Source organism: Gouania willdenowi, chromosome 1 (genome assembly GCF_900634775.1).
Source record: "Gouania willdenowi chromosome 1, fGouWil2.1, whole genome shotgun sequence".
NCBI lineage: Eukaryota > Metazoa > Chordata > Actinopteri > Blenniiformes > Gobiesocidae > Gouania > Gouania willdenowi.
The window spans coordinates 553,000-568,852 of NC_041044.1; the positions used below are offsets into that span (position 1 = coordinate 553,000).

Below are 15,853 nucleotides of genomic sequence, written 5' to 3' on the forward strand. Positions count from 1 at the left end.
GGGGGGCAGTTCCTCCCAATCACGCCCCTCCAGGTCTCACTGTCGCTGCCAACGTGAGCGTTGAAGTCCCCCAGCAGAACGAGGGAATCCCCAGAAGGAGCACTCTCCAGTACTCCCTCTAAGGAATCCAAGAAGGGTGGATACTCCGAGCTGCTGTTTGGCCCATAGGCACAAACAACAGTCATAATCCATCCCCCCACCCGAAGGCGGAGGGAGGCTACCCTCTCGTCTACCGGGGTAAACTCCAACGTACAGGCACTAAGTCGGGGGGTAAGAAGTATAGCCACCCCGGCCCGGTGCCTCTCACCATTGGCGACTCCAGAGTAGAAGAGAGTCCAACCCCTGTCGAGAAGGCTGGTTCCAGAGCCCTTGTTATGTGTCGAGGTGAGACCGACTATATCTAGTCCGAACTTCTCCACCTCGCACACAAGCTCAGGCTCCTTCCCCGCCAGAGAGGTGACATTCCACGTCCCTAACACTAGCTTCTGTAGCCGGGGATCAGATCGCCAAGGCCCCCGCCCTGGACGACTGCCCGATCCACATTGCACCGGCCTCATATGATCCCTCCTGCGGGTGGTGGGCCTACGGGAGGGCGGGCCCACGTCGTCCTTTCGGGCTCTGCCCGGCCGGGGCCCGTGGGCAAAGCCCCAGCCACCAGGCGCTCGCACTCGAGCCCCAACCCCGGGCCTGGCTCCAAGGTGGGGCCCCGGTAGCACCAATCCGGGCAACGTGAACTGCCTTTGTTTTTTCCTATACATATATGTAAAAAGGGAGCTGAGCCAAAAAGCGAAGCTCTCGATTTACAGGTCGGTCTACGTTCCAACCCTCACCTATGGTCATGAACTTTGGGTCATGACCGAAAGAACAAGATCACGAGTACAAGCGGCCGAAATGAGTTTCCTCCGTAGGGTGGCTGGGCTCTCCCTTAGAGATAGGGTGAGAAGCTCAGTCATTCGGGAGGGGCTCAAAGTAGAGTCGCTGCTCCTCCGCATCGAGAAGAGCCAGATGAGGTGGCTCGGGCACCTAATTAGGATGCCCCCTGAACGCCTCCCTAGTGTGCCCTGAACGCCTCCCTAGTGAGGCGTTCAGGGCACGTCCCTCCGGAAGGAGGCCCCGGGGAAGACCCAAGACACGCTGGAGAGACTATGTCTCTCAGCTGGCCTGGGAACGTCTCGGGGTCCCCCCGGAAGAGCTGGAGGAAGTGGCCAGGGAGAGGGAAGTTTGGGCCTCCCTACTGAGGATGCTGCCCCCGCGACCCGGAAACGGCTAAGCGGGAGAAGATGGATGGATGGATGGATGTTCTAGCTTGTTTCGTTCTTCTGTAATCAGTAGCTGAATATGTCAGTTTCACACAAAACGCCAGTTTCTGAGCAAAAAGCTGAGAGAAAAAAGGGTATTTTTTTAGCTTCAGTGACACCTCTAACACCTCTACATTAGTTGATTTTTATAAAACTACTAAAACAACACTTTTGATGGCAACATTATTATTATGATTATGCTATCTGGGTCAGCGCCCTTACAGTATGTTGGCCTTCCTCCAAGTCTCCGCCCCCCTCAGTCTCCACACCCGTAACTTCCTCCTCCTATCCCCCCAATGCGAGTCTCACCGTTTGGCTCAGATTGTTGATCGTTTCTTCTCACGATTGCGACACTCTCAATAGTCCACTTAGGTCCACACATGCTCTGCTCCACTGTGAGCTGCTTGAGCTTCACCACCTTCTCTTGTAGAACCATTTTCTCCCTCATCAACTCTTCACCTCTCCCTGGTTGTATATTTGTATATGCTAATTGCTGCTACTCTCATCCAAAGGTGCACTGCTGCCACCTACATGGCACCAGTTGGTTACTACATCATAGTACAAGGCTGATATTCACGGGAGAGGTCCGCCACTCTGTCTCCTAGCAACCCCAGTTGAAAAACATAATTGACATACATACGTATACTTCAATGGCATTGAACGGTTGGATTTGAAATGACGTATATGTATGTCAATGGCAGTGAGTGAGCAAATACAGTGCAAAGAAAAACAGTTTTCTGTTTTTATATTCAAAGTTCAGCAAAGCTGTTCTAGCATCATTGTCCACATGGTTCCTCATTAAAACACAGATTGTGTCTGACACAGGTCACCTGCAACATGTAGAAAACGATTTATTTTCAGCTAAACTTTATAGAGTGTGATGGTGTAGATGTAGTTAATTAATTTCAATGGTTGACCCTTTGCTCCACCTACACATGTCTCTGTTAGTCTAGATTAGTGGAGAACATGTGACTGATCACTGTTCTCTTTAATGTTCCACAGGCAGCTGTCAGCAGAGGATCTGGCCCAGGTTCCTGCTAACTCCACCTCCAACATTCTCAACCGCCTCATGGTCAGTTATGACCCACGGATCAGACCCAACTTTCAAGGTAACACACACACACACACACGCACGCACGCACGCACGCACGCACGCACGCACACACACACACAGTCATGCATCTTCTTTGTGTTTTAAACAAATTAATTTTTGAGTGATGTCAGTGAAATCCTGTCATTATCTCTGTAAGTATCTCTCAAACCACTGGTTCTCAACCTTTTCTGACCCTCCAAAATAAAGGTTCCAGAGAGTGGGGACCCTCCAAAATAAAGGTTCCAGAGAGCGGGGACCCTCCAAAATAAAGGTTCCAGAGAGCGGGGACCCTCCAAAATAAAGGTTCCATAGAGCAGGGACCCTACAAAATAAAGGTCTCAGAGAGCGGGGACCCTCCAAAATAAAGGTTCCATAGAGTAGGGACCCTCCAAAATAAAGGTCCCAGAGAGCAGGGACCCCTACTGTAGCTGAAGGTGGTTGAACACAGACATGAACATTGAAGAACAGTCATGTGGAGACAGGACCATCTTTAAGGGGGAATAAAGGAGAGATTTTTGGGGTCCATCCATAAAGTCAGTAAAATGATGGTCCATTGTTCTATGAATCTGTGATAACCACATTTATTTATTCATCTGAATAATATCCACTGTTATCCAGGAACGTTTATTATTATTATTATTATAGTCATCTTAAAGATGGAAATCCTGGTTTTAATCACTAATAAAATGGTTCAAAGAGAATAAAAAGGAGGTGAAATGAGATTTTAAAAACCACAGAAATCAGTTAAAAGTTAAAATGGACAGGAAAAAGTGGTAAAAAGGGTTCAAAGTGTTAAAATTGGAACAGTTAGTTTAAACTGGTAAATAATGGGCATGACAAATTATGAATATGGTTAAAGTGTCAAAAATAATGAGTAAATCTGGTGAAAAGAGGTTAAAAGTGACAATAATGGGTCAACATATGTGACATTAGGTGTAAAAGTGGTAGAAATGGTTTATAAGTGCTGAACATGTCTGGAAAGTCAGAAATTGGAGAAATGTAGCAAAAATACATTAAAAGGAGCAAAAATATGGCAAGAAAAAGTGATGAAAAATAGGTTCAAATATGGTGAGTTTGGTGGAGATGGAAAAAAAGGGTAAAAATAAACAAAAATAGGCTGATAATATCTTTAGTTGTCTAATTGGATAAAGCTTTATCATTTGAAGGTGAAACAGCAAAAACGCTGCATTGATGCACCAACAGCTGAAATCACTGACTCTGTATCTGCTGCTGATGGAATCAATGAATCTGTGATTCATGCGTTCACCAAACAACAAGAAAAAGAAGAATGTGTAGAACCCAAACCATGGAGGCAGACAGTGTTCTTGTCCCACTGAGTTCTCAGTCACTGCTCAGAGAAGACGTGTGTCCTGGTGGAACCAGCATGTGTGGTTGATTGGTTCTACCAGCCTTCAGGCCACACCAGCTGTCCTGATTTTATTCACAAGACCTCAGTAGTGAAGCTCTGCTGCTGCTGTTTATAGTCCTTCTTCTGCTTTAATATGAGTAGATGTGGTGACGTAGGTTTCTCTGCAGGTCTGAACATCATAAATATATATTACTAATGTATTTTCTTTATCTCATAACTTTCCTCTTTGCTGCACTGTCTCAGCAGCTTTTCTCTAAAAGCTTTTATCAATCATATTTAAACCATCATACGTTGTCAGGTTCAAACTTCCAATTCGCCCTTTAGCCAAAAACAACCACATATTCGGACTCGGGAGGACCAGACCTTTTCACTGACACTTTGTTTGGCCCGATTCGAACATTTTTTGGTTATATAATACCCATCGAATAGCAATGGCCGCCATATTGAATTTGTGAGTGGCCAATGCCTTTTTCATTCAACTCTTCCCTCTTTTTGCTACTCATGACTATATTTTGGCCCATTTTAGACACTTTTCACTCTTTACTTGCAACATTTTTGCCACTTTTGGACCATTTTATGCCACTTGTTACTTATTTTTTGTCACTTTACTTACAGTCAACTCATCGTTGGTCACAGACTTTATCACCATTAGCCTTCATTACTGAGTTGGCCCCTCCTCCCTTGTCTCTCAGCCCATCAACAGCAGGGCTGGGTGGTGACTTCATGTTTTTGCTGTTTCTCAGCGTTCTCCGGGCATTTTTTCCTCCGGTCCATTCTTTTCCTGTCAATTAGGTATAGTTAGCAGACAGTTTGCCTGTCCGCCCATGAGATCCCACCCCCATCTGGCTCATGTAGTGATTAACAGCACTGTCAGGGCTCTCTGAGCCAATGATTGATTGACAATAACAAACAATGGACCAATAATATGTGTTGATGGCTGCTGGCCACACACTGCGAGCCAATGATGAGTGGCCCAATAGCAGGGAATGAGGAAACTTGCACCGCCCACATATGTCGTCTGATGGGTCATGTAAAAATGATCATTAAAAAAACGTAACGCACGGGACGACCTACTTTGGGTTGACGGCCCACCACTGCCAGGCATGCCAGATGGCCAGTCCATGCCTGGTCACACTCAGGATGACCATCAGGATGATTGGGCACACCTGAGGGGAAACAGGAGGGAAACATTCTGGACCAAACACACACACATACTAGCCAAAGGCTGTTTTCACACCTGTTTGTACAGTAGACTGTTCCATTGGGCCCAAAAGTTGTTTCATCTATCGATATCTATCTATCGCTCTCTAAAAGACGGAAAGGTCTGTGTGTGTGTGTGTGTGTGTGTGTGTGTGTGTGTGTGTGTGTGTGTGTGTGTGTGGAGCAAATATCTCCCCGACACGGTGCGAGTTGGACCTGAAACTTTGTCGACAGGTTCCAAATACCCCGAGTGTGTGTATCTGTTATTTTGGAATAATCTGGTCATTTCAAAATGTTTATTTTAATATTATTTCACTCCTGGACGGCCCCGAAATGAAACCTATTCAGCTTTTGACCTCAGGGTGTGAGGGGGCGCTAGCGCACCATCTATATCTATTTCACTACACAGCTCACTTCCGGTGTGTGCGTGAGCTCCTGTGGACTTTTCTTTTCTCTTTTGAGGAAAAATACTTTTTACTGTTTTTTATTTGGTGATGACGTTTCAAAACGTTTATTTTCATGTTAGTTTGACCGTTCGATATTTAAACCAGACAGACTCACCCTGAAGTTATTGACGACAATGGCTGCTGTGTTGACAGATGTACATTTATCAGCAGCGTGTGTGTGTGAGAACTAACGGAGGAGATTAGAGTCCAAGGTAGAGAGTCTCACACACACACACACACATACACACACACACACACACACACTCACACATACACACACATACACACACACACACACACACACTCACACATACACACACACATACACACACACACACACACACACACACACACACACACACACACACACACACACACACACACACACACACACACACACACACTCAAAATACACAAAACTAAATATTTATACAAAAAATACACAAAAGACAACAGAAATGCAAAATACTACACTAAAAAAAATACACAAAATGTGTTTATATATTAACACATGTATGTAAATAATTAATATGCTCTCAATTGTATTTTTACTTTATTATGTTTGACTCCTGACCCCGCCTGTTTGCACTGTGTGATGCGATGTATAACTCCGCCTGTTAATAAAAAGTAGTTCCGGTCATGCAACGAGACTGATGGCCACGCAGTTTTTCTTTCCTCCACAAAGTGAAGATATTCAGGGAGTAAACGAGGAGGCTCACGCTGGGCTGCTGTGCATCACTCTGACAACAGGTTATGGGCCCAGGAAGCTGCGGAGGAAAAGATTGACGAAGGTTAAGCTGCTGAGAAGTAAGTCTCAACGAACCGTGAGCTCAGTGAACCCAAAGGCTAACAGCTAACCTAGCTTGTTCACTACTTACCATGTGCGCCCAGAGGGGAGAGCGGTCGAGTGGCAGATGGTCCCGTCTGGTCTTCGATGGAGATGAAACAGGTTATGAACTTTGGGAAACTAAGTTCTTTGGACATTTACATTTACAATGGCTAAATAATACCATATTATGTAAAGAAGGTGAAGAAGGTGAAGAGTTTCTAGAGAAAAATGCTGAAGCTTATGCTGAATTAATACAGTTTTTGGACGATAAAAGTTTGAGTTTGGTCATGAGAGAAGCCTCTGATGATGGTAGACAAGTGCTGAAGATTCTACGTATATATTATGCAGGTGTGGGAAAGCCACGCATTATAAGCCTGTATACTGAACTGACCAATCTGCAAAAGGCAAGTAATGAAAGTGTGACTGAATACGTTATTCAAGCAGAAACAATCATAACTGCGCTAAGAAATGCTGATGAAAAGATGAGCGATGATCTGCTCATTGTGATGGTGATCAAAGGAGTCGTACAAGCCATTTTCCATCCATGTGACCCAAAGTGATGAGGTTCTGAGATTTACAGAGTTCCAAACAAAGCTAAGGTCCTTTGAAGACACAGAGAAAATGTGCATGCAGTCAGCTGGAGATAATGTTATGAAGACAAAAGACAAAACTTATTCCACATCTGCTAATGTGCAGAAAAACACTGCTGATAGTGTCTGTTTTAAATGTGGCACAGAAGGACACAGAGCCAGAACATGTATGCGTAAGCAGTGGTGCAGTTATTACAAAAGTGCTACACACAGAGATGCAAACTGCAGACGGCGACAAAGACAGGACAACGCAAGACGCAAGTATCTGAGGAGGAAAGTGGAAATACCGCTTATGCATTCCTGACCCGAGAGAGAGACGTGGGCATCCATCCAGGAAGGAGCGTTAAGAAGAAAGGCCTGATGGTTGACGCTGGGGCAACATCCCATATCATCACGGATGAGACCATGTTTAAGAGCTTCGACGAGAACTTCAGGCCAGAGACGCATTGTGTGGAGCTCGCCGATGGAACCAAGTGTCAGGGAGTGGCCAAGCAACGAGGTGTTCCTGATTGACAGCAGGGGTCTGCGCCATGCTGCTACACTGAGGGGAGCGCTGCTCATCCTTCTTACCCACAGGACATCTTTTTTGTGAAGGCAGCCACAGCCAATGGGCCAACAGTGATCTTCAAGGAGGGGAAAGACAACCTCATACACAAAGACGGCACTGTTTTCCCAATAAATGTGCAAAATAAACTTTACTATCTCTCCACAACAACAGAAGGAGGTCACGACGAATGTAATGGATATTTTGACCTGCAAACATGGCACGAAATACTGGAACATTGTAACCATGACGACGTACAAAAGTTGTCAAAAGTGGTTGAAGGTATGACTATTAAGAGCAAAATAGAGAAACCTTTTCCACCATGTGATGTGTGCAACCAGGGAAAGTTTGTTCAGACAAGAAACAAAGAGGCTGATGCACATGCCAAAGAGGTTTTACAGTTGGTACATACAGATCTTACAGGGCCAATAGATCCTATGTTCATAGAGAGATACAGATATGCTGTATCATTCACTGATGATTTTTCCAGTGCAATTTTTGTTTACTTTCTGAAACCAAAGAGTGACACAGTTTGTGCAACAGAGAAGTTCCTAGCCGATACTGCCCCCTATGGGAAGGTTAAGTGTATCAGATCTGACAACGGTACAGAGTTTACATCAAAAGAGTATCAATCACTACTAAACAAAAAAATGATTAGACATGAGACATCTGCGCCGTATTCATCACACCAGAACGGCACCGCAGAGCGGAACTGGCGGACATTATTTGACATGTCCAGGTGCATGTTAGCTGAGAGCAACCTGCCAAAAACATTGTGGCCTTACGCTGTACAGACAGCAGCAGTAATAAGAACAAGTGTTTTACTAATCGCACAAAGCAAACACCTTACTTTATGCCGACAGGAAAGAAACCAGATGTTTGGGTCTGTGTGTTTTGTATACAAACAAGACAAAAAGAAACTTGACAAGATGTGAACATGGAGTGTTCATAGGATATGACAAAAATAGTCCCGCTTATTTGGTCTATCATCCAGATAGTGAAAAAGTCCAAAAGAACAGATTGCTGAAAACATCAGAGCAGCAAAACAAACTGTAACATCTGAAGATGATGATGAGACAATCCAAACTAAACAGAGAACCATACCAGAACCTGTTGTCACGCTGCGCATCACTCTGACAACAAAATGACTCCAGAATCAAACTACAAAAAAACTACAATTATACCAAAAAATGCACAAAAATACAATGTTGTTTATTATTGTATTATAGTTACTGGATTGTCATTATATTTTATTATTATTATTATTATTATTGTTTAATTGTACTACTACTGTATTACTGTATGTTATTGCTATTCTTATAATTACCATTATATTCTCATATTCTTTTTTTATTATTTTATATTATAGTTAATGTTATTCTCATTGTATTATTATTATTACTATATTATCATTATATTATTTTATCACTATTTAATATTGTTTATTAATAATATAGTTTTTTTTTAATCATATTATAGTTACTAGATTCTTATTTTTAACTTCTTTAATAATTACCTTCCAAAATGTTTATTTTGATTTTGAAATCAACACAAATTACACCAAACGAGACATGAGAGGGAGGAGCGTCTGAGGGACACGCCCACTGATACTACGTACTATTACTACTTAGAACTAACCCACTAACAAACTAACCTCTAACATGGTGTGGTGGTGGGAATCCAGCCACTAAAGGACTCACTCAGTGTGTTGCTGTGTTCCAGTCCCAAGCCTGGATAAATGGGAGGGGCCTCTTTAGTGTAAAACCCACCACTTTACTGGTTGTATGTTGGACGTACATGACATGTTTAATTAAGTTCGTGATTTTCTTTGCTGAGGTAGGGTCTAAAGACAGGGGATGCTCTGGTACATTTATTATCTATTTACTTAAGTCCAGCAAACATTGGTGAAACCTTTATCTATATATCATATGTTTATGTCTCATAGAAATAAACCAGATAAATCACACACACTATTTTATTTTACACCCACAAATAAAACCTTTATAACACTACAGAGTACAGTATGTACACCTCTATGTACATCCAACCTTCAAACACATACTCATTTGGTCATAATTGACTCTACTTAAGCTCCTCCCACTATATGAATACATACTTCAGACAGGCACTGAACTAGTAATAATAATTCACAACAGTTTGGTTTTCTTTCACATCAGTGTTTTAGCAAAGGAACCATCCATCCATCCATCTTCTCCCGCTTAGCCGTTTCCGGGTCGCGGGGGCAGCATCCTCAGTAGGGAGGCCCAGACTTCCCTCTCCCCGGCCACTTCCTCCAGCTCTTCCGGGGGGACCCCGAGACGTTCCCAGGCCAGCCGAGAGACATAGTCTCTCCAGCGTGTCCTGGGTCTTCCCCGGGGCCTCCTTCCGGAGGGACGTGCCCTGAACGCCTCACTAGGGAGGCGTTCAGGGGGCATCCTAATTAGGTGCCCGAGCCACCTCATCTGGCTCTTCTCGATGCGGAGGAGCAGCGACTCTACTTTGAGCCCCTCCCGAATGACTGAGCTTCTCACCCTATCTCTAAGGGAGAGCCCAGCCACCCTACGGAGGAAACTCATTTCGGCCGCTTGTACCCGTGATCTTGTTCTTTCGGTCATGACCCAAAGTTCATGACCATAGGTGAGGGTTGGAACGTAGACCGACCTGTAAATCGAGAGCTTTGCTTTTTGGCTCAGCTCCCTTTTCACAATGACGGACTGGTGCAGACTCTGCATCACTGCAGACGCCGCACCAATCCGCCTGTTGATCTCTCGCTCCATCCTTCCCTCACTCGTGAACAAGACCCCGAGGTACTTGAACTCCTCCACCTGGGGCAGAACCTCATCTCTAACCCGGAGAAGGCACTCCACCTTTTTCCGGTCGAGAACCATGGACTCGGATTTGGAGGTGCTGATTCTCATTCCGGCCGCTTCACACTCGGCTGCGAATCGATCCAGTGAGAGTTGAAGGTCACGGTATGTTGGAGCCAACAGGACCACATCATCTGCAAAAAGCAGTGATGCAATACTGAGGCCCCCAAACCGGACCCCCTCAACGCCCTGACTGCGCCTAGAAATTCTGTCCATAAAAGTTATGAACAGAATCGGTGACAAAGGGCAGCCCTGGCGGAGTCCAACCCTCACCGGAAACGATTTCAACTTACTGTCGGCAATGCGGACCAGACTCTGACTCCGGTCATACAGGGAACGAACAGCTCCTATCAGGAGGTTCGATACCCCATACTCCCGGAGGACCCCCCACAGGAATCCCCGAGGGACACGGTCAAATGCCTTTTCCAGGTCCACAAAACACATGTGGACTGGTTGGGCAAATTCCCATGACCCCTCAAGGACCCTGCTGAGGGTGTAGAGCTGGTCCACAGTTCCACGGCCAGGACGAAAACCACATTGCTCCTCCTGAATCCGAGGTTCAACTATCCGGCGGACCCTCCTCTCCAGTACCCCTGAATAGACCTTACCGGGGAGGCTGAGGAGTGTGATCCCTCTATAATTGGAACACACCCTCCGGTCCCCCTTCTTAAAAAGGGGGACCACCACCCCGGTCTGCCAATCCAGAGGCACTGCCCCCGATGTCCAAGCGATGTTGCAGAGTCGTGTCAGCCATGACAGCCCCACAACATCCAGGGCCTTGAGGAACTCCGGGCGGATCTCATCCACCCCCGGAGCCCTGCCACCGAGGAGCTTTTTAACCACCTCGGCAACCTCAGCCCCAGAGATAGGAGAGCCCACTCTCGGGTCCCCGGGCCCTGCTTCCTGATTGGAAGGCGTGTCGGTGGGATTGAGGAGGTCTTCGAAGTATTCCCCCCACCGATCCACAACGTCTCGAGTCGAGGTCAGCAGCGCACCATCCGCACCATACATAGTGTTGACGGTGCACTGCTTCCCCCTCCTGAGACGCCGGATAGTGGTCCAGAATCTCTTCGAAGCCGTCCGGAAGTCGTTCTCCATGGCCTCACCAAACTCCTCCCATGTCCGGGCTTTTGCCTCGGCGACCGCCATGGCTGCACTCCGCTTGGCCCGTCGGTACCTGTCTGCTGCCTCCGGAGTCCCACAGGCCAAAAAGGCCCGGTAGGACTCCTTCTTCAGCTTGACGGCATCCCTCACCCCCGGTGTCCACCAACGGGTTCGGGTATTGCCGCCATGACAGGCCCCGACTACCTTGCGGCCACACCACCGATCAGCCGCCTCAGCAACAGAGGCACGGAACATGGCCCACTCGGACTCAATGTCCCCCGCCTCCTCCGAGACATGGTTGAAGTTTTCCCGGAGGTGGGAGTTGAAGCTCCTTCTGACGGGAGACTCTGCCAGGCTTTCCCAGCAGACCCTCACTATACGTTTGGGTCTGCCAGGTCTAACCGGCATCCTCCCCCGCCATCGGAGCCAACTCACCACCAGGTGGTGATCAGTTGACAGCTCCGCCCCTCTCTTTACCCGAGTGTCCAAGACATGCGGCTGCAAGTTCGATGACACGACTACGAAGTCGATCATCGAACTGCGGCCTAGGGTGTCCTGGTGCCAAGTGCACATATGGACACCCTTATGCTTGAACATGGTGTTTGTTATGGACAATCTGTGGCGAGCACAGAAGTCCAACAACAAAACACCGCTCGGGTTCCGATCAGGGGGGCCGTTCCTCCCAATCACGCCCCTCCAGGTCTCATTGTCGCTGCCAACGTGAGCGTTGAAGTCCCCCAGCAGAACGAGGGAATCCCCAGAAGGAGCACTCTCCAGTACTCCCTCTAAGGAATCCAAGAAGGGTGGATACTCCGAACTGCTGATTGGCCCATAGGCACAAACAACAGTCATGATCCGTCCCCCCACCCGAAGGCGGAGGGAGGCTACCCTCTCGTCTACCGGGGTAAACTCCAACGTACAGGCACTAAGTCGGGGGGCAAGAAGTATAGCCACCCCGGCCCGGCGCCTCTCACCATTGGCGACTCCAGAGTAGAAGAGAGTCCAACCCCTGTCGAGAAGGCTGGTTCCAGAGCCCTTGTTATGTGTCGAGGTGAGACCGACTATATCTAGTCCGAACTTCTCCACCTCGCACACAAGCTCAGGCTCCTTCCCCCCAGAGAGGTGACATTCCACGTCCCTAACACTAGCTTCTGTAGCCGGGGATCAGATCGCCAAGGCCCCCGCCCTGGACGACTGCCCGATCCACACTGCACCAGCCCCATATGATCCCTCCTGCGGGTGGTGGGCCTACGGGAGGGCGGGCCCACGTCGTCCTTTCGGGCTTTGCCCGAAAGGACGACGTGGGCAAAGCCCCGGCCACCAGGCGCTCGCACTCGAGCCCCAACCCCGGGCCTGGCTCCAAGGTGGGGCCCCGGTAGCGCCAATCCGGGCGACGTGAACTGCCTTTGATTCTTATTTTTCATATATGGCTATTGAACCGCTCTTAGTCGGACCCGTCACCTGGGACCTGTTTGCCTTGGGAGACCCTACCAGGGACATTAAGCCCCCGACAACATAGCTCCCAGGATCATTCGGGTACTCAAACCCCTCCACCACGTTAAGGTGGCGGTTCATGGAGGAGCAAAGGAACAACTACTACTATGAATCAACTATGAAAATTGCAAATATTTCGGTATTTTTGTTGGTGCTCGACACTAACGTGTTCATCTACCCATATTTCCATGAGGCACTGTACATCCCTTTTTGACCACTTTGTTCCTGATCCATCTCTAGTTAACTCCAAACCAAACTCATGTGAAGATAGTAAGTTAGTGCCTCCCAAAATACACCGCGCGACGTGCTACGAAAGCTTTTGTAGACCAAAAAGTCTGCTACACAACCACGCTGGGCCGAACCAAGGCCGGTCAGCGTTCTCACGACACGTGAGCCGCACTGAACTCCACCTCTGGAGGCGGTCTCTGTACGGTTCTTTAGTTCAAACCAAATCAAATTGGTCCATTTTCACACCAGCCCTAACTTATCAAATTTGCAGGTGTGCCAAACTCCAGTTCACTTCAAGTGGACCAGATAGTGCTGGTGTGAAAGCACCCAAAGACTAACATTTACAACATAAACATATTAACCTTATTTATATAGCACTAATCTACACTAAACATCAGCTACAGTGGAGAAGAACAACTTCAGAACAGGAATAAATGTGAGTTAGAACCAGGATCAGAGGTGGAGAACATCTACTCCACTGTGGAGTTAGTGGAGAACAGATCAGGAACATCAGAGAGTCTCAGACTGAACATTACGATGAGTTTTCTTTGTAAACTGTAGTGGTTCCTCATCTATACAAAGAGCTCTATAGAGCTTTATATCCTCCTATACTCAGACACGGTAGTCTCATTTCCAGAAAACACACACGTTTAAAACTGTGTGTGTGTGTGTGTGTGTGTTACAGGCATACCAGTGGAGTCCAGAGTGAATATCTTCATCAACAGCTTTGGATCCATCCAGGAGACAACTATGGTGACACACACACACACACACACACACACACACACACACACACACACACACACACACACACACACACACACACACACTAGATCCGAGAGATGGACGCACATGTCATCTACAAACTTATCCTGTCAACGGTTTTTAAAAGGTTTATTTAGAAAATAATAGATAAAATAACTAAAAACCCTGTATTATTATTATTATTATTATTATTATTGACTAGCCTCTAGCTAAGTGCTAATCTGCTAAAACATAGAAAGATGTTTGAATAATGTAATGGTGTATGTGAGCAGCAGTAGATGTACTCATTAATAATAAATAATCATTATGATTATCAGACATAAGAGCAGATCAGAGGGGTGTTCCATAAAGTAGGTTATGTTCAAACTCTCAGTATCTCATTCCTAAATGCGATGTATGTTCTTCTCTGAGTCTGTTACCATGGTAACATTCTCACTGACAGGTTTAGTCTTAGAAACCCTGGGTTTCTACCTGGCTCCGCCCACCTGGACACCACTTCCTAAGGAACACTTTAATGAACCATAACACTTTTCTCTCACACACATTAGTGACATCATTACTAATGTTATGCTGCTTTAGGTTTTTTTTTTTTTTTATCAAACAGTAGTTTTCTTTCTAACATTGTAGATATAGATCATTTAGTGAAAGTCACTGACAGATTGATCTACATTAAAACATCTACTGTAGTAAAGTTCACTGAATACAAACCTGTGGATAATATAATGGTTAGAATGTCTATTTAAATGAATACACATTCATGGCTCAACATTAACTTTACATTGTTTCATACTGTAATACAGGTAGATGAAAGTTACACTACATTACATTAAAAGTCATTATAAATGACGTCAGGCGGCGTCACTGTTTCTATAGCTACTGCAGTGGGAGGGCTTTAGACTTCCTCTACTTACTGGGGCCAATGAAAAATAAATACACCTTTGAAATTATAATTATATTGTGAGTGAACTCATCCTTGATAAACTCTGTAAGTTGATGATTTAAAGTGTAAGTACAGGTGGAGCTGTCTATGATAAGAGCTGTATACCTACAGTGATCAGCCCTCTCAGTGATCAGCCCTCTGATGATGCCCCGCCTCCTCAGACACATTTTATTCATATCAATAAACGTTGGTCACATCAGTGGCGCAATGAAATGATGAAGCGACCAAAAAGCGTGACTAATCACTAATGATTTAAGCGACTATAGTCTCTAAAGTGACGTTCAATGTGAACACCTTTAGAACAGGCTCATATTCCTCTATAAACACCTGATTATTTCATCATCAGGGTGAATAAATCACTCTATTCTGGGTGGTTGCCATGATAGCTCTTGTTATCTTTGCTCCATTAATGATGGCTTTTTATCGCATGTGTGCACATCAGTAACCCAAGGTTTACATACTCAGGGTTGATTGACCCACTTTATACCAGCTGTAATGAATCAGATACACAGAGTTTACCATGGGAGGGGGGGATATGTTGACCCAGAGTTTATGGATAGACTCAGAGTTTGTTGAACCTCATTTATGGAACACCCCTCTGATGTCCTGTGATGAACACGTTCTCTCCACAGGATTACAGAATCAACATCTTCCTCCGTCAGCGATGGAACGATCCTCGTCTGAGACTTCCCACAGACTTTAAAAGTGAAGCTCTGACCGTGGACCCCAAGATGTTCCAGTGTTTGTGGAAACCAGATCTATTCTTCGCCAACGAGAAAAACGCCAACTTCCACGATGTCACACAGGACAACATCCTTCTGTTCATCTTCAGGAATGGAGACGTCCTGATCAGCATGCGGTACGTTGACTCTACACATCTTTTAGATCAGTGGTTCTCAAACAGGGGTACGTGTAACCCTAGGGGTACTTAACCACCTCTCAGGGGGTACACAGAAACATTTGTCAGTTTATTCTTTTACATACACACAGACTTTTTTCTCATCCATCAATCATAACTTGTGGCACAACTCTTTAAAATTCACCAAAAGATTAAATTCAAATTCTAAAACCAACAAAACATCAGAA

At 45.9% G+C, this 15,853-nt stretch overlaps 1 protein-coding gene across 1 annotated transcript in view; it reads left to right on the forward strand.

Annotated features, from left to right (window-relative positions):
• Positions 1 to 15,853, forward strand: part of LOC114464779 (glycine receptor subunit beta-like) — a 108,268-nt gene that overhangs the window by 23,429 nt on the left and 68,986 nt on the right. Inside the window, exons 3-5 of the mRNA XM_028449325.1 lie at positions 2,301 to 2,407; positions 13,748 to 13,815; positions 15,400 to 15,626. Of these exons, the coding sequence (XP_028305126.1) occupies positions 2,301 to 2,407; positions 13,748 to 13,815; positions 15,400 to 15,626 (402 nt within the window). The remainder of the gene's footprint in view (positions 1 to 2,300; positions 2,408 to 13,747; positions 13,816 to 15,399; positions 15,627 to 15,853) is intronic.